Genomic DNA, 20,189 nt, shown 5'->3' on the forward strand with positions numbered 1-20,189 from the left:
AGGGGGACCTTGCGGGCACTGCAGGATTTTAATCCATTACGGCGTAATGTGTTACCAATGGTTTTCTTGGTGACTGTGGTCCCAGCTGCCTTGAGATCATTAACAAGTTCCCCCCGTGTAGTTTTCGACTGAGCTCTCACCTTCCTCAGGATCAAGGATACCCCACAAGGTGAGATTTTGCATGGAGCCCCAGATCGATGTCGATTGACAGTCATTTTGTATGTCTTCCATTTTCTTACTATTGCACCAACAGTTGTCTCCTTCTCACCCAGCGTCTTACTTATGGTTTTGTAGCCCATTCCAGCCTTATGATCTTGTCCCTGACATCCTTAGAAAGCTCTTTGGTCTTGCCCATGTTGTAGAGGTTAGAGTCAGACTGATTAATTGAGTCTGTGGACAGGAGTCTTTTATACAGCTGACCATTTAAGACAGCTGTCTTTAATGCAGGCACCAAGTTGATTTGGAGCGTGTAACTGGTCTGGAGGAGGCTGAACTCTTAATGGTTGGTAGGGGATCAAATACTTATTTCTCTGTGCACAATGCAAATAAATATATATAATTTTGACAATGTGATTTTCAGGTTTTTTTTAAATATAATCTATCTCTCACTGGTAAAATTAACCTAGCCTAAAAATTCTAGACTGTTCATGACTTTGACAGTGGTCAAACTTACAAAATCAGCAAGGGATCAAATACTTATTTCCTTCACTGTATATCCAAGCTGTGGGAGTTTAGGCATTAGATTGGCGGCCATTTTGTGTTCCTCCCTGAAAAAATCCATAGAGGGGACATAACCTCTTTTATTATAATATACATCTCGTTCCTGCTCCACATAAAGTGCTTACTTGTACCTTCTAGAATATTTACCTCCATTGCCAAATCGAACCATCAAAACCGAAGTTGTACAATACATATACAGTTAGGTCCAGAATTATTTGGACAGTGACACAATCTTCATCATTTGGGCTCTGCATGCCACCACATTAGATTTGAAATTAAACAACTGAGATGCAATTGAAGTGCAGACTTTAAGGTTTAATTCAAGGGTTAGGCTTAGATACATGGCCCCAGCAGACAGTATCACATATTATAGGCTTAGATACATGGCCCAGCAGACAGTATCACACATGATAGACTTAGATACAGGGCCCCAGCAGTATACTTGTACTAACATATGTCCACACCCAAAAAAAAATCTGTGAGCGTGTATGTATATGTTGTACTTGTTTGTATGTATGTATGTATGTATGTATGTATGTATGTATCTTTTGCTATATATATATATATATATATATATATATATATATATATATATATATATATGATACAGCCAGTGGTGGATTAAGTGTACCATGGGCCCTGGGCTGTTGACACAACTTGGGCCCACTCCTTCCCCCTCACACGCAATTCGACCCCCCCAACTCGCTGACACTGTACCCGTCAGTGCCATTGACCTGACGGATACAGATTTTAGCACTAGATATAGCTGCTCTGTATTCAGGATATAAAGCAGTTGTATCTCAAAAAGTTAGAAAATTATTTTTAATAAGTATTTAGAAAGGTTGCACCAAACACCATACACTATTTTATGTAAAAAAACAACTTTTGGAAATAGCCTTTAACACATCAAATAAATTGTAACACCTCTTTTTAAAGGGTAAGTAAATGTTCAACAAACTTCTGACATGTCATAGTGTCAGCAAGCTACGCTGTTTTCGGCACTCCCGACCATGTAATCAGGATGTCCAGGAGGCAGCGAGAGCAAAAACAGGTGGATATGTCATACATTTCGCTTATGGGAAAACTGAGGGCTGTATGGGGGGGATTATATTGCAAGGGGAGGTGAGGTTGTCTCCCAGAAGTTAGTCGCTCAGATCCCCCCTATAGAGCCCCCAGCAGTCAGACAATTTGACTTCCCCTTAAAATATATTAGTAACTAGTGTGGGCTCTATGGGAAGGGGGGATTATACTGAATGGGGGTTCTAACCATCTAAGCGACTCCAGAGGACTCTATGAAGGGGGGAATAACCCCCCCATCCCCCATAGAGCCCTCAGTATTTAAGTATTTATTATACAGCAGGGGGGGGGGGGTTGAGCGTGTAACTGACTGCTGAGTGTCTATGGGGGAGAATTATTATCCCCACCATAGAGTCCTCTGCAGTGAGTTAGATGGAAATCTCCCCCTCCCTGCTGTATAATAAATACTGAAATACTCAGGGCTCTATGGGGGATGGGGGGGGGATTATTCCCCCCTTCATAGAGTACTCTGCAGTGAGTTAGCTGTTCATCTCCCCCCCTTGCTCTATAATTAATCCCCCCTTAGTGTCTGCCGATTGTTGCTTGGGGCAGGAGGCGAACAGCAGACTAACCTTCTTCCTCACTGCTCGACCACCGCCCTTCTCTTCTGTTCCTCACTGCACTGGCATTACGTGCAGCGTCAAAGAGGGGCGTGTTCTACCGCCTAGCAGATGCACGTCTGCTAGTCCTATCCGGCCCCTGCTATTACTATCCCTCCTCCCCATCAGCACTGCGCTGGTGGCTCGATTCCGTTCCAGTCCGCCTCTCCCTTCTCTCCCTCCCCCTCCCTCTCTCTCAGCAGCGGCCATTAGCGGCGCTAGCACTGAGTCTATTTTTAAAATGATCTGTGGTTCGGGCAGCCATGGGCCCCCTGGGAGCCTTGGGACCCGGGCGGCCGCCCGAACCGCCCATATGATAATCCGCCATTGGAGACAGCATATCTATAGCACTCTGATCCTATAGCTATGGATAGGATTAGATACAGTGGCTCAGCAGACGGTATCACACATGATAGGATTAGACATAGGGCCCAGCTCCCTGACATTGCGGCTCCAGCGCTGGACCCAGGAAAGGTAAGTATAAGAATTGTTTTGCTTTTTTACTAATTAGTTTTGTGTGTTTGTATTTTCTTACAGGTTCAGCTGTTGGACTACGTCAGACTCGAGGACTACTTCGATGACGGCTTTTTTTATTCTCAATAAAATGGTTAATGAGGGTTGTGTGGATTTTTTTTTTCAATCAAATATTTTTTTTATGTCCTTGTGTAATGATGGGGGTAGGGAAACAGACAAGTGAGCCCTAATCTACCCGCCACTCAGTCCCTGCCTACTTGCAACGACCCACCCTAGGCGACGGGGTACAACTGGGCGACGGTCCCTACGCTCAATAAGTGCACGACAGACAAACAGACAAGGGTACACAGAAGCTAAGGGAAATGGGGCAGCTGCCCACGGCAACACCGTGAGCAACGAGAGTGGTGAATGACCCGAGTCAAACCAGGAGTGTACGAGGTACCAAACACAGAGCAGGAGAGTAGTGAACAAGTCGAGTCAAACCAGGAGTGTACGAGGTACCAAACGCAGAGCAGAAGAGTAGTGAACAAGCTGAGTCAAACCAGGAGGGTACGAGGTACCAAACGCAGAGCAGGAGAGTAGTCAGTAAGCCAGGGTCAATATGAAGCAGGGTCAAATAGTTCAGAAGCTGCAGCAGGGCCAGGAAACCAAACGAGAAGAATCACAAGCAAGGAGGAACAGGAAAGGCAGGTATAAATAGACAGAGGGCGGGAGCTAGCTCCGTCTGGCCAGGCTGTGATAGGCTCTCCCACTCCTAAGCCTGCCATCCTGAGTGGTGGAAGATGGAGTCAGTCTCACAGACATAGAAGCAGGTGCAGACTGATTACCTATGGGTGTTGACACAGAAGCTGTGCCTGGCAGATCCTTTACACCTTGTAGTTTTTTTTAACTTTATTACTACTGCCTTAACAATAGCTGCTGGCTAATTGACAGTGTCCATTACTAAGGCGGGGCTTAGTGTTAGCAGGTGCAGAGGCTAACACTAACCCCCACTTACTCTGTTACCCACCACCACCAGGGGTGACGGGAAGAGCTGGGTACGATCCAGTACCCAATCATCTGTAGGGATGGTCCAGCTATTGGGCGGCCACAGGCTGGTACAATTAGGGTGGAAAAGGCCAAAAATAGTGGCCCTTCCCACCCTGGTAATGCTAGGCTGCTGCTGTGTTGTAGCTGGCTGGTTATGAAAAATGCGGGGGAGAGGCCATGTCATTTTGTCCAATTATTTATTTTAAAAAAAAATAAATAACATTTTTTTTTTAAATGACGTGATCATTTTTGATAACCAGCCAGATACAACATAGCAGCAGGCTAGCATTGCCAGGGTGGGAAGGGCCACTGTTTTTGGCCTTTCCCAGCCTTATAATACCAGCCTGTGGACGCCCCAGTGCCCCAACTATTGCTACAAATGGTCGGGCACTGGATCGTACCCGGCTCTTCCCAGTATTCTGGTGGCAGTGTGTACTAGGGTAATATTGGGGGTTAGTGTTAGCCTCTGCATTTGCTAACGCTAAGCCCCGCCTTAGTAATGGATGCTGTCAATCAGCCAGCGGCCATTACTAAAGCGGTGGTAATAAAGTTTCAAATACAAAGACATAGATAAAATATTTTATTGAAATAAAAACCCCTACATAACCCTCATTAACCATTTTATTGAAAATAAAAAAGCCGTCATGGAAGTAGTCCTCGTATCCGACGTAGTCCAACGACCGAACCTGTGAAAAAACACAAACACGAAAAACCCCCCATTAGTAACACATGTGGTAGGCTAAGATACAGGACCCCAGCAGACCGTAATGTTCCACATACCCTCCTCTTCGGCTCTGGGTGCAGCGAATGTCCTGACACCATCTAGCATCATGACGTCATCTGCAGCGCACAGCGTCGTGACGTCATGACGAGAGAAGACGTTAGGACTTCAGTTGCGCTCGGGAAGGAAGATGGGTAAGTACGTGTCGTTGCAATAGTAACAGGGGCCCCTGTATTTTATTACATAGGCCCCAGTTACTATAGTAACTTTTATAGATGCGGTACTAGCGACGCACTTGCTGATACACCTACTTCCAGGAGAGTGTTCTTCACTTGGGTAGATGTTGTGAAGGGGTTCTTCTTCACCATAGAAAGGATTCTGCGATCATACACCACTGTTCTCTTCCGTGGACGTCCAGGCCTTTTGGAGTTTACAAGATCACCAGTGCGCTCTTTTTTTTCAAGAATGTACCAAACTGTTGATTTCACCACACCTTACATTTGTGCTATCTCTCTGATGGATTTCTTCATGTTTTTCAGCCTAACGATGGTCTGTTTCACTTACATTGAGAGCTCCTTTGACCTCATGTTGTGGGTTTACAGCAACAGCTTCAAAATGCAAATGCCACACCTGGAATCAACTCCAGACCTTTTACCTGCTTAATTGATGATGGATTAACGAGGGAATAGCCCATGCAGCCCATTAAATAGCTTTTGAGATAATTGTCCAATTACCTGTGGTCCCTTGAAAAAGAGGCAGCTACATATTAAAGAGCTGTAATTCCTAAACCCTTCCTCAAATTAGGATGTGAATACCCTCACATTAACCCCTTCCCTCTTTAGCCACTTTTGACCTTCCTGACAGAGCCTCATTTTTCAAATCTGACATGTTTCACTTTATGTGGTAATAATGTCGGAATGCTTTTACCTATCCAAGCGATTCTGAGATTGTTTTCTCGTGACACATTGGACTTTAGGTTACTGGCAAAATTTGCTCGATATGTTCAGTATTTAATTGTGAAAAACACCAAAATTTAGCGAAAAATTGCAAAAATTAGCATTTTTCTCAACTTAAATGTATCTGCTTGTAAGACAGGCAGTTATAACACACAAAATTGTTGTAGGGGTATAGTGAGCGTTTTGACCCCACAGGTTTTTTGCAGAAATTATTGGAAGTAGACCCTGAAAATAAAAATCTACATTTTTTCAAAGAAAATGTAGGTTTAGCTAATTTTTTCTCATTTCCACCAGGTCTGAAGGAGAAAAAGCACCGCAAAATTTGTAAAGCAATTTCTCCCAAGTAAAACAATACCCCACATGTGATAATAAACGGCTGTTTGGACACACGGCAGGGCTTAGAATGGAAATAGCGCTATTTGGCTTTTGGAGCTCAAATTTAGCAGGAATGGTTTGCGGAGGCCATGTCACATTTACAAAGCTCCTGAGGGAACAAAACAGTGGAAACGCCCAAAAAGTGACTCCATTTAGGAAACTACACCCCTTGAGGAATCTAGGGTTGTAGTAAGCATTTTGACCACATAGATATTTCATAGAATTTCTTAGAATTGGGGAGTGAAAATAAAAACAATCCTTTTTCTTCAATAAGATGTAGCTTTAGCGCCAAATTTTTCATTTTCTCAACAAATAAAGGAAAAAAGAACCGAACATTTGTAAAGCAATTTCTCCCGAGTATGGCAATACCCCATATGTGGTCATAAACTTCTGTTTGGGCACACGGCATGGCTCAGAAGGGAAGGAGCGCCATTTGGAGTGCAGATTTTGCTGGATTGGTTTCTGGGCATCTGTAGGACCAAAACAGTGGAAACCCCCCAGAAGTGACCCCATTTTGGAAACGAAACCCCTCAATGCATTTACCTAGTGGTGTAGTAAGCATGTTAACACTGCAGGTGTTTTGTAGAAATTAGTGTGCACTCGATGTTGCAGAGTGAAAATGGGATTTTTTCCATAGATATGCCAATATGGGGTGCCCAGCTTGTGCCACCATAACAAGACAACCCTCTAATTATTATGCGGTGTTTCCAGGTTTTAGAAACACCCTACTTGTGGCCCTAATCATTTTCCTGGACATTCGACCAGGCTCAGGAGTGAAAGCGTACCATGCGAAATTGAGGCCTAGTTTGGCAATTTACAAAGTATTGGTTCAAAATTGCCGAGGCTTAGATGTGAAATAATAAAAAGAAACCCTGAGAAGTGACCCCATTTTGAAACTGCACCCTTCAAGGCATTTATTAAAGAGGCTCTGTCACCAGATTATAAGTGCCCTATCTACTACATAATCTGAGTGGCGCTGTAATGTAGATAACAGAAGTGGTTTTTATTTTGAAAAACGATCATTTTTTAGCAAGTTATGAGCTAGTTTAGATTTATGCTAATGAGTTTCTCAATGGACAACTGGGCGTGTTTTTACCTATTACCAACTGGGCGTTGTACGTTGTTGAGTGTATGACGCTGACCAATCAGTGACTAATCAGTGTCCTACACTTCTCATTGTTCCAGCCCAGCATGATCCACAGCACAGTGTGATTGTGCAGTGAAAGAAGCCGGGCTGGAACAATGAGAAGTGTATGAAGCTGATTAGTCACTGATTGGCCAGCGTCATACACTCCTCTGTACAACACCCAGTTGGTAAAAAGTAAAAATACGCCCAGTTGTCCATTGAGAAACTCATTAGCATAAATCTAAACTAGCTCATAACTTGCTAAAAAATGATCGTTTTTCAAAATAAAAGCCACTGCTGTTATCTACATTACAGTGCCGATCAGATTATGTAGGAGATAGGGCATTTATAATCTGGTGACCAAGCCTCTTTAAGGGGTGTAGTGAGCATTTCACCCGACAGGTCTTTTCCATAAATGAATGCGCTGCGGATGGTGCAAATTAAAAATTTATATTTTTACCTAGATATGCCATTTCAGTGGCAAATATGTCATGCCCAGCTTATGCCACTGGAGACACACACCCCAAAAATTGTTAAAAGGGTTCTCTCGGGTATGATGATGCCATATATGTGGAAGGAAACTGCTGTTTGGGCACGCTGTAGGGTTCAGATCGGAGGGAACGCCATTTGGCTTTTGGAGAGTGGATTTTGCTTGGCAGTAGATTTGTTTGAGTATTGCTGGTATTTCCATTTATAATGTGGGGGTACATGTAAGCTGGGCAGAGTACATCAGAGGCAGGTGGTATAATAATGGGGTAAAAAAAACAATAAAATGATCCATAGATGTGTGGATCAGCTCCTGAGTCGGCGCGATCTTGCCGGCGGCTACGAAAGCCGATCAGGCTCCGCCGCCGGGCGGATCTTGACTGGCTTCCGTGCTAGGCAGACCGTGAGGCCAGTATTAGGCCTCCGGTTGCCATTGCAGCCACCGGAACCCCGGCAATTTCATTGCCGGGGTTCCAATGAGCTGCAAACACCTTAAGTACAGCACTCACATTTGAGCGCTGCACTTAAGGGGTTAATGGCGGGGATCTAAGCTAATTTCGGTCCCCGCCATTACAGCCGGATGTCAGCTGTAAGATACTGCTGAGATCCGGCGATGATGGCACCGGCTCAGCTTCTGAGCCGGTGCCAAACATTTGGCGTATGGATACGGCAATTTGCGGGAAGTCATGGCTTTCCATGGCGTACCCATACGGCAAATGACGGGAAGGGGCTAAAGCTGAGATCTGCACTTTAAGCCCATATTGATTATGTAACTGTATATTCAATATGTTTTGGTAAATAACTAAAATACAAAAACTTGTGTCACTGTCCAAATAATTCTGGACCTAACTGTAGATGAATTAATATTTTCTTATAAGACATACTGTATGATCAGTACTTACAGGTGTTATCCGACAGCTAATATCGCCATCTAGTGGAAACGTCCCCTTATTGCAACCACCTACTGTATTACAGAATTCGTCCTATCCTAAATCTGATATACAACAAAATAGGAACTCCAAACTGTGGGGACCACGGCTATAAGGCTCTGTATGTTTCTACCTTGCTATCCACATTTACATAAGACATGCGGAGCCACTGCATTGACTTTGTGATGTGTACTTTCCGCTGAGCACCTCAGACAAGCTCTCATGACTTCAATATCCTTATACATTTGCGAACCGCCAAAATTTGAGCATACCGGTTTCAGCGACGAAAAGCCAACTCCTGGAACACTATGACAAAGCCTCCCTCGGCAACTGCTGTAGCCAAACTTAAAGGCTGTGCTAGAAACTCCCTTGACAAGGGTGCGAGTACATCCTCCACACAACATTCTAATGCAGCTCCTAATAACAATCCTTCCATGAACTCTGAACCAACCCTGTGGCAGGTCTCTGAACAACTTCTAGCAGTGATAGCTACCAGCAATACTTCCCTCATGGGTAAAATTTTTGAAGTTAAAGTAGATCTGGGACTGTTGTGCCAAGATTTACATAACATTCGAGACAGATGCAAAGAAACTGAAAACTGAATCTCTTCACTGGAGGATGCTGTGGCGCCTTTACCGGAACGGGTTTCTACTGCGGAAAGGAAGGTTGATCTATGGCATCAGAAATGTAGCGACATGGAGAACAGACTTCGTCGCAACAACATTACCAGAAAGTGCAGAAGGCACAAACCCAGCTGACTATGTAGAAAATTGTCTCAAAGTCATATTCCCAGAGGCCCCCTTCTCCCCAGCTTATGCGGTGGAAAGGGCCCACCAGGTACTGCCCGTAGTCCACCACCTGGAGCTCCACCTCGACCCTTGCTAGCCAGGATGCTAAACTGGAAAGATCATTATCTTGTTCTACAATTCGCACGAAGGAAACAAGAAATTTGAATCCATTTTAATATTTCCGGATTTCTCAGCGGAGCTGCAAAAAAAGAGCTACTTTCACCTCTGCCAAGTGAAAACTACAGGAGGCTAACGTACCATACTCCATGGCCTATCCTGCACGACTCTGAGTGGTTGTCGGAGATAAAGTCCTGTTGTTTCAAGGCCTGGCTTAAGAGGAAGATTGGATCAAACGTTGCGCTCCCTTTGGTGGGCAATGAACTGGTAAAATATATCTTCACCTATTCCTTGACTTTTAACTATTTCATATCCACATCCCATGATACCGTATGCCTTGCCTTTTGACTTGCATATTTATCTATCTTCTCGGGGTGGACTATTTCCTTAGAGATGAATGCTTATTTTTTAAGCTATCTATATTCAGGAACCTGATACAATACTCCTGTAGTTAACTGCCTGATAGGCAGCAAGTTTAATATACTAGTATAGTAATTGCTACTAAAATGCATACGTTGCTGTTAACAATGTTGGTGGATGTATCGCATCACAGCATGGCTGCCTTTACATGTATCTTACAACATACTGATGATTTGACTTTATTTTCTATATGACTATTCTTCCTGCAGTTGGGATTTCTTAGGATTACAGCAATCTGTGTCCCCAAGTTGAGATGTACCAACAGATAGTTTACTGTTTGATGATATTCTGAAACAAGTTACTATACGAGTTATATTTTTCTAACCAGTAGCGTAGCTATAGGGATCGCAACAGTCGCGCATGTCTCCACCGAGTCACTCACAGCACAGTGCAGAGGAGGAGAAGGATGTCCTCCACCCATCGTGATAACGGTGATAGGTAAGCAATTATGTTATTACTTTTCTATTACTTACATATGGGGGCATTATACTGGGTATGGGAGAGGGGCTGATATAGTGGCTGCTGAGGCAACATTATACTGTATGGGGGCATTATACTGTATGGGACTGCTATGGGGGCATTATATTGTATGGGGGCATTATACTGTATGGGGCAGCTATGGGTGGCAATAAACTGTGAGGACTGTTAGGGGGGGCATTATACTGTTGGGGCAGCTATGGGGGCATTATACTGTGGGGGCAGCTATGGGGGCATTATACTGTGTGAGGGAAGCTATGGGCGCATTATACTGTATGGGGGCATTATACTGTATGGGACTGCTATGGGGGCATTATACTGTATGGGGGCATTATACTGTATGGGGCAGCTATGGGTGGCAATAAACTGTGAGGACAGCTATGGGGGGCATTATACTGAGGGGTCAGCTATGGGGCCATTATACGGTGTGAGGGAAGGTATGGGCGCATTATACTGTGTGGGGGCAGATATGGGAGGCATTATACTGTGTGCAGGCAGCTATGGGGGGCATTATACTGTGTTGGGGCAGCTATGAAAGCATTATACTGTGTGGGGGCATTATACTGTGGAGGCAGATATGGGGGGGCATTATACTGTGGGGGCATCCATGGGGCTGTCGGGCAAGGCGGCTGGGCATAGGCGTGTGCAGGGGTCTGGTGGTGTTGGGGAGGGGCAGCGGGGTCCAAGCTGAATTCTTGCACAAGGGCCCATGAGCCTTTAGCTACGACCCTGTTTCTAACTGTATTGTTTGCCAGTTTTACAATCTAATGCACATGTGATACGACAATGCACCCCCATATATCCTGAGAACACATTAGGTGCTCTCGGGCAGGTATAAATTTTGGAGTATTTAAAATTGGTTTTCTTGTAAACATTGAGATAAATGGGTATGATGGAAATACCAAGTCTCTTCTATCCTGATTAGAGATGAGCGAACTTATAAAAAGTTCGGTTCGGCTAGTTCGCCGAATTTCACGAAAAAGTTTGATTCGGACCGAACTAGTTCTGACCGAACCTGTAATTTCCGTGCGCCGAGCATGGTACTGTCCAGGGTACTGAAAGAGATAATGGGCTGCACTAACTCTTTCAGCAACCTTGACAGTACCATGCTCAGCGCGCGGAAAATACAATTTTAATGTAATAAAAAAATAAAATAAAAAAATGTCATACTTACTTTCCACCTGTCCGGCATCCAGCGATGACGTTTCATCCATGTCGCCGCTGCAGCCAATCACAGGCTGTAGTGGCGGTCACGCACGTCAGGATGACGTCAGAAGGCCGGCCTCCAGGGATGACGCTTCATCCCACGTGACCGCCTCTGCAGCCAACCACAGGCTGCAGCGGCCTCTGCAGCCAATCACAGGCTGCAGCGGCCTCTGCAGCCAATCACACGGTCCTCTCATGAAATACTCTGTGCTGCCTTAAACTCTGTGGACAGGTCAGGATCCTGTTTCTTTTAAATGCTGCTGGGGAACCCGCTCGAGCCACTATATAAGGCTGCGCTACAGTGCAGCATTTAAAAGAAACAGGACCTGTCCACAGAGTTTAAGGCAGCACAGAGTATTTCAGGAGATGAGCGTGCGGATCTTGTGCTCGGTGGTGACTTGCCAATCATGTGAAGGTGTTATTGAGGACAGGAGTGGAGGAGAGGTAACAGACTAATCTACGTAATGGTAAGAGCAGAGTTCACAGCAGCACAGAGTATTTCAGGAGAGGAGCGTGCAGATTCAGTGCTGCTGTGAACTCTGCTCTTACCATTACGTAGCTCTCAGTCTGTTACCTCTCCTCCATTCCTGTCCTCAATAACACCTTCACATGATTGGCAAGTCACCCCGTAATGGTAAGAGCAGAGTTCACAGCAGCACAGAGTATTTCAGGAGATGAGCGTGCGGATCTTGTGCGGGGTGGTGACTTGCCAATCATGTGAAGGTGTTATTGAGGACAGGAGTGGAGGAGAGGTAACAGACTGAGCTACGTAATGGTAAGAGCAGAGTTCACAGCAGCACAGAGTATTTCAGGAGAGGAGAGTGCAGATTCTGTGCTGCTGTGAACTCTGCTCTTACCATTACGTAGCTCTCAGTCTGTTACCTCTCCTCCACTCCTGTCCTCAATAACACCTTCACATGATTGGCAAGTCACCACCCCGCACAAGATCCGCACGCTCATCTCCTGAAATACTCTGTGCTGCTGTGAACTCTGCTCTTACCATTACGTGGTGACTTGCCAATCATGTGAAGGTGTTATTGAGGACAGGAGTGGAGGAGAGGTAACAGACTGAGAGCTACGTAATGGTAAGAGCAGAGTTCACAGCAGCACTGAATCTGCACGCTCCTCTCCTGAAATACTCTGTGCTGCTGTGAACTCTGCTCTTACCATTACGTAGCTCAGTCTGTTACCTCTCCTCCACTCCTGTCCTCAATAACACCTTCACATGATTGGCAAGTCACCACCCCGCACAAGATCCGCACGCTCATCTCCTGAAATACTCTGTGCTGCCTTAAACTCTGTGGACAGGTCAGGATCCTGTTTCTTTTAAATGCTGCACTGTAGCGCAGCCTTATATAGTGGATCGAGCGGGTTCCCCAGCAGCATTTAAAAGAAACAGGATCCTGACCTGTCCACAGAGTTTAAGGCAGCACAGAGTATTTCAGGAGATGAGCACGGCCGGGCACGGGCAGCCGGTCGTTTTTCCGAGCTGTGCTCCCATTATAAAGTATAGGAGCACGGCCCGTAAAATAAAAAAATAGAACATGTTCTATCTTTTTAACGGCACGGGCACCTTCCCGTGAGAAAACGGGAAGGTACCCGTGGCTAACAGAAGTCTATGGGCCCGCTATTTCGGGTCGTAATTACGACCCGTAATAACGGGTGTTTTTATGGTCGTGTGCATGAGGCCCCGTAATGACGGGTGGCTACATGTGTGCACCCGTCATTACGGCAGCGTTGCTAGGCGACGTCAGTAAATAGTCACTGTCCAGGGTGCTGAAAGAGTTAACTGATCGGCAGTAACTGTTTCAGCACCCTGGACAGTGAATTCCGATCAGAATATACATCAACCTGTAAAAAAAAAAGACGTTCATACTTACCGAGAACTTTCTGCTTCCTCCAGACCGGTCTCCTGGCTGTTGCCTTGGTGACGCGTCCCTCTCGACATCCGGCCCGACATTCCTGGATGACGATACAGCCCATGTGACCGCTGCAGCCAATCACAGGCTGCCGCGGCCTCTGCAGCCAATCACAGGCTGCAGAGGCCTCTGCAGCCAATCACAGGCTGCCGCGTCAGAAAAGAAGGTCGGACTGGAGGAAGAAGAGGGACTCGTCACCAAGACAACGACCGGGTACGTATGAAATGCTTTTTATTTTATTTTTAATCAGCAGCCTCTTTTCTCTATCAGTGATTGATAGAGACAAGTGGCTGCCGATTTGTATAATATTTTTGACCGGGTTCGGTCAAAACGGGTTCGGTCGAACCCGGTGAAGTTCGGATTTGCTGCGAACCGAACTTTTCCCGATGTTCGGACCGAAACCGGGTTCGGTTGTCCCGGTTCGCTCATCTCTAATTTTATGTAAAAAGTGAAATTTCATTTTTTTTTCACTTGTTTGCATTAAATTTAGCAAAAAACTGTGGGCTCAAAATACCCACTACACCCCTTAATAAATACCTTAAGGGGTGTAGTTTACAAAATGGGGACATTTGTGGGCTTTTCCATCATTCTGACACCTATCAGCCTCTGAAAACCTGGCTTGGTGCAGAAAAACAAAATTACGTCAAAATGTATAAAATTCTTATTAAATTTGTAAGTCTTCTAAATTGATCAAATGTGTTTTGTTTTTTTTTTCAAAAGTGCTGCCAAAATAGAGTAAAGAGATGGACAAATATATTTAATAAAAACAATTGTACAGTATGTATGTACAAATGTGACATATTGCAGTTCAGAATAGGGAAACATTTTAATTATTACAACATTTCATACATTTTTGTATTTTTTTATTCATTTACGCAGTCTACTCTTTCCACTAAAATAAAGAACAACATGTGACGAAAAAATAATTTCAGAATTAGGCATCATTTACACGAGCGTAATATACGCGCGTGCGACGCGCGTGCTTTACACGCGTGTCGTACGCACCTACATTAGTCTATGGGGCAGTGCAGACAGTGCGTGAATTTTGCGTAGCGCGAGTGCGTTGCGTAAAACTCACGACATGTCCTATCTTTGTGCGCTGTTCGCGCATCACGCACCCATTGAAGTCAATGGGTGCGTGAAAACCACGCATGCCGCACGGAAGCACTTCCGTGCGAACTGCGTGATACGCGCAACAGCTGTCAAACTCTGAATGTAAACAGAAAAGTACCACATGCTTTTCTGTTTACAAACATCCAAACGGAGTGTCATAATGATGACGGCCACGAGAAAATCTCGCAGCCGCGCATCATACGCTGATGACACACGGAGCTGTTAAGTGCCGTTTGCGCACGCAAATCAGGCCTCACTTGGATATGCAAAACTATTGCAGAGTGATTCTCTGATAAAGTCAGACATACCAGATTTGACAAATCTGGCTTGGTCATTAAGGTCCAAACAAGCTTGGTCATTAAGGGGTTAAACCTTCCTCTGAATCAATAGGATAAAAAAAAAAGTTCTATCATTTCTCCCATCCCCTCACTTTCTCCCATCCCTTGGTTGAACTTGATGGACATATGCCTTTTTTCAACCGTACTATGTAACTATTCAACTATGTAACATCTCAAGAGATATTGTCAATTTTTACCATTTAAATGTGACGCCCCTGCTTAAAACTCTCAATGATAAAGTGATTATGTGGAATAAATTCCCTTTGAGCATGGCTGACAGAGTGGCCTTGATCAAAATGGTGTTCTTATCAAAAATACTATATGTGTTTGCAAACTCCCCGCTTTTTCTCCATGATAGTGTTTAAATCTATACACAGTATATTATCTAACTTAAATGGAAGGAAAGCCGCCACACATTGAACTTAAAAAATTATACTATCATATTGACCAAGGGGGCCTATCGGTCCCAAATATAAAACTATACTTTCTAGCCAAAAGTTTCAAATATATCTTGGAATGGTGGGAATACCCAAAAAGAAAAGAACTTTGCTCGAATCTTTAAAAATATATGAAATATGGAGTTGAACCCATATCTTAGAATCTGGTATCTTAAAAAGCCGTGGGTATAATCACACTCCTCTATATGATTTAATTCAGAGGGTCTGGCTAGAAATGAAAAATATATTTAATGTTTCTACCTTTTCGGACTTAACACCTTCTTGAGTGAATTTAAACTGATAGAAGACACCTAATTTTCTGGTTACAAAAGCGTTTTTTTGCTCTCCGAAAAAATCTGTGAGGGCAATTTAAGAATTTAAGAGAGTTTTTTTATATTTAAAAATGAGTTTCATTTTAAAGATAAAGACCAATTCCGACACTGGTCTCTATTGGCCCTTTTTTCTTCCATGATAAAATTCCTATTTCCAAAGGTCTGACATCTAAATTATACAGTAATCTATTGAACTTTGTGTTGGGGACTCCACACTATAAATCCAGAAAGAATGGGAGAGGGATTTTGACTCCTCTGTGGAGATCAACTGGGCAGATATTTATCAACAAATGCATCTTGTTTCTTTCAATAATAACCATAGGGTCACACAATTCATGCTTGTTCATAGATTGTACTATTCTGCAACTTTTCTATATAAAATAAGAAAAAGAGACACTAATCTCTGTCCTAAATGCCTGGGCCTGGATGAAGATTGGTACCATCTGACTTGGCGCTGCCCCAAACTCTTTAGAACGCAGTTCTGGACTGTTTGTTTAATGTTTCATTTTAAGGCTCCTTTTGATAGCAGACCATGTACTTTGGGAGACCTATAACTATTGACTCCCCTATAGGATATCAATATGCATATGGATAGGGGTTGTCCTCCTGAGACAACCCCTTTATTGGCTTATAAAAATGTTATCTTCATCCACATTATACGGTAACTGTAATAATTGTGAGTGGAAAAAAAAAGCAGTCCAAACAAACCTGTTGTAGGGCATCCTCTGTTTTTCTTGGATTCATTCTATATGCTTGTGATATATCACTCATAGGTAAAGGCATTGACTTTAGCGTAAAATTCCTGAAAATTGTAAAATGGTATGGTTAATTAACCCTTGTAGATGCACATTCAGTACAATATTGTTTAGGTAAAATAAAAAGAATGATCCTTTTTAAAACAAAGAGGTCTAGTATTTCATAGAATAAAATTGTACTGCCAAAATGGCCAAAACCCCAAGTTGTGCACAATCCTTAGGCTATGTTTACACGCTAAACTAAAAACGGCTGTAAAATACTGAGCTGTTTTCAAAGGAAAACAGCCTCTGATTTTCAGCAGTTTTTTATGCATCAATAAATAAAAGTACAAATGTCAGCTCACCCTCCCAGGTGCACAAAGAAAATAGCGATCTCCACGCTATAGGAACAATATTCAGGAGGAAAAGATTAGCACTCCTCTTAGAGGGGATGGACGCTTTATGTAATTTGTCCACTTCAAGCCGTTCAGCTTTTCAGCTGGCTATTTAAATAAAGAAGATTTATTTTCAAATTCCACAAGGAGTGCTGATCTTTTCCTCCTGAATATTGTTTTTTATGCGTCAAGTGTTTTTTTTATGCGTTTGGTACGGACGTTTTTTGGAGCTGTCTTTCTATTGAGACAATGAAAAACGGCTCCAAAAACGGCTCAAGAAGTGACATGTACTTCTTTTTTCTGGGGTCTTTTTTATGCGCCATTTTTACAAACAGTCACATAAAAAAAATGCCCCGTGGTAAAGAAATGTCGTTTTTCCCATTGAAATCAATGGGCAGATGTTTAGAGACATTGAGCCCCCGTATTTTCAGCCATTTTTCGGGGCGTTTACGGCCCAAAAAATGGGTGAAAATAAGCCGTGTGAACATACCCTTAGTGGTAAATAATAGGTAATCTATTATAGTTCCGTATCAGAGGCTCATTTGATCCTTTAGTTATGACATAAATATAATGCAATTTATTAGATATAGTAATGTCTAGAGGTATAATTAAAATTTCATATTTTCCTAACATTTTTAATTATGGTAATGCCTCATGCACCGTGGTTTCAAGGAAAAGCTTTTATTCTAATATTTTTATGGCGACTTTGATTCTCTTGGTCCTCAATTAATGTTAGGGTTAAAGTTTAAGGAGTTTATTTGTGCCATGCAGTTCTGTTCATTGGCTGTGCTAAAGTCAATAAGAGAGAAGCCTGGTTTGACTCCATGGCCTCAATCCTGTGTCCTATTTGACGCACCTCTATTTTAATGGCCAAGATCTCCTTCATTACTGATGTCAGAGACTATGTGCATGTTCCCTTAATGAACAATCTGGACAGAGGAACAAGATTTGGTTCATATGCATCTTATGTGGGGTCTGATAAGCTTTCCATGTCGAAGTTGTCTACAGCATCTGACTTTGGCTGTATCTCAGGCGTCATCTTGGGAGCACCGCCAGTTTTGTCCAGACTGATCCCGTTTTGATTCCGAGGTTTCCTGTGGATTCTTAAGTCGTTCTTTGTCAGACTTTACCATAGCAAATTTAAACCTACCGTCTTGCTGTGCGTTCAGGCTCCTTCTCTCGTTTTTCACTAGTTATTCTAAAAAATCTCAAGGTGACACACACAAACATGAGTGTTGTACAACTTAACCACGCCCCCTGGGAGGCCCCAAATACTGGTGCCAATTTCAAACTGCTTAAATAAGCACAGTGGTCCCCTGCACTATACACTGTCTCATGCTTACTTGAAAATGGGGTTCTGTTTGCCTGAAATTTGTTGTATTATAGAGTCTTCTGTTCTATTGTGTTTCATGCAATCAATATCTTTTATCAAATATCTGACTGAATCATGAAAATTTTGCGCCTGGATGTTGTCTCCTTCTTACACTTGGTCTCCATTTATTTTATCTACCTGCACTTACTCCCCAGGAAGACTGGCACCTGACGCCCTAGGGAAAATTATACCGGCAACATTCTTCCTATTATCTCACAGTGCAATAGTGTTGTGCTTATCCATGCACAACAACTTAAGGTGAGCCTCCATTTACCACGCTAAACAGAGAAAGCTATCTTTAACCTGACATATTCACCCTATGTAGCGCCTTTGTGTTTTCCTTGTTATCATTTTTAGCCACCTTATACGTCTCTAGTAGGATCGAACATGGAGTTGCAGGTTAGTCGCCTACATGTGGCTTAAAAGAGACCGTTTACTTCCTTCTGGAGGAGAGTTTTTTTTCATACTTTTTCCCAAGGAGCATTGCCCTTAAAGTGGTTATCCCATATTCAATATTTATCACCTATTCGCAGGATAGGTGATAAATATCTGAACGGTGGGGGTCTGGCCGCTGGAACCCCCATGGATCACGAGATTGGGCTTGCAATGCCGTTCCTGGGAGCCCCATAGAAATAGAGCGGTAGTGCGCATGCTCAGCCACTGCTCTATTCATTTCTATGGGGCTGCCAAAAATATTGCTCGGCAGCCCCATATAAAAAAATGGAGTATGAAAATTATTTTGTAAAAGTACCATCATTGTAAGGGTACTGTGATCCAGAGGAAGTAATATACAAATGACTGTTCTAGCACCAATGACAAAGATTTCATTTGATCAGGGCCATATTTATAGCTTCCCTAGTTTCTTACCCTGAATAAGCCCCCATTAAAGGCTAATATACACTCGCCAATTATCATCTTGATTTGTTTGTTTCTGAGTAATTGTAATGATAATTGGTTAGTGTCAACAAAGGACAAAATCAACGATAAAGCTATAGCGTAGCGTTAATCATCAAATGTGTCATAAAAAACCCCACTGTTATTCCTGGTACAATTGATAAATATAAATGACGTTCAGTTAGGTGCTGGTGGTTAGTGGTATGAATTGTGTTCCCAAAGAATCATATGCTCTATGGGGAAATACAAGGCACACCATGCTCTAACAGAATCTGGAATCTGTATACACAGATTAGCCCAACACAAAATAATAATAAATACAGTGACTGAATAATACAGTTCCTTTATACTATTGCTGAATAAAAAAAACACTACATGAATAACAAAATTACCACCATGCTGTAAGTGAATATTATAACCATACTGAGACTGAATACAGTGAATATATAGTGGTCAAGATCCCACGCAGTCGGTCTGCAGAGTATCGCCGCGCTGCAAACTGGACAAATTTATAAAATACTGATGAGACGCAGTCAAAGGCTGTATAAATAAATAAATAAATAAATCCAGTGACTTACATGTCACATCTTCTCTGATTGGAGTTTCTGACTTTCACCATCTTCTTCATGTAGCCCAGACCGCCATGATGACTTCTTCCAGTTACGACTTGCCTCTATATAGTTTACAACACAGACATCTTTGGCTCAGTGCTTTCCCAGCACATCCACACCATCTTCACAACGCTTCCCCATTCTGATGCCCCCTTTAATAGAGCCATTATGCTGATACTCTAATAATATGTCTATTGTGTTGCTCAGTGCACCCAAATACTGCACTGCAGTAAAAGACTGTGCTTCACAGTAAATAGTGTCCTACATATAGTGCTTGACAACCCTGTGTTAGGCGATAATACTGCTTACAGGGTCTTTAACCATGTTTTAGTTTTGTTATGAACAGTTTTTGCGGGCACATTTCATAAAAACGGTACCTTTATTTTTTGTAAGTTGTGTGGGATGCGTAGTAAATATGCACTCACTAGATGTTTTGGAATTATTAAACCAACATTCAATATTCCCTCTGAAAAAAATCATTGCAGTCACTGATTTTTCCAGTTTTTTTTACTGAGGTTTTCTCTTTCACATTCTTATATTCTTG

The 20,189-nt window shown here is 43.0% G+C and overlaps 1 protein-coding gene across 1 annotated transcript in view; it reads right to left on the reverse strand.

The window, feature by feature from the left end:
• The window catches only part of LOC142660307 (capping protein, Arp2/3 and myosin-I linker protein 3-like), a 318,596-nt gene that overhangs the window by 11,645 nt on the left and 286,762 nt on the right, over positions 1-20,189 (reverse strand). The window contains exon 23 of the mRNA XM_075836905.1: positions 16,348-16,441. Within this exon, the coding sequence (XP_075693020.1) occupies positions 16,348-16,441 (94 nt within the window). The remainder of the gene's footprint in view (positions 1-16,347; positions 16,442-20,189) is intronic.

Source organism: Rhinoderma darwinii, chromosome 9 (assembly GCF_050947455.1).
Source record: "Rhinoderma darwinii isolate aRhiDar2 chromosome 9, aRhiDar2.hap1, whole genome shotgun sequence".
Classification (NCBI taxonomy): Eukaryota; Metazoa; Chordata; class Amphibia; order Anura; family Rhinodermatidae; genus Rhinoderma; species Rhinoderma darwinii.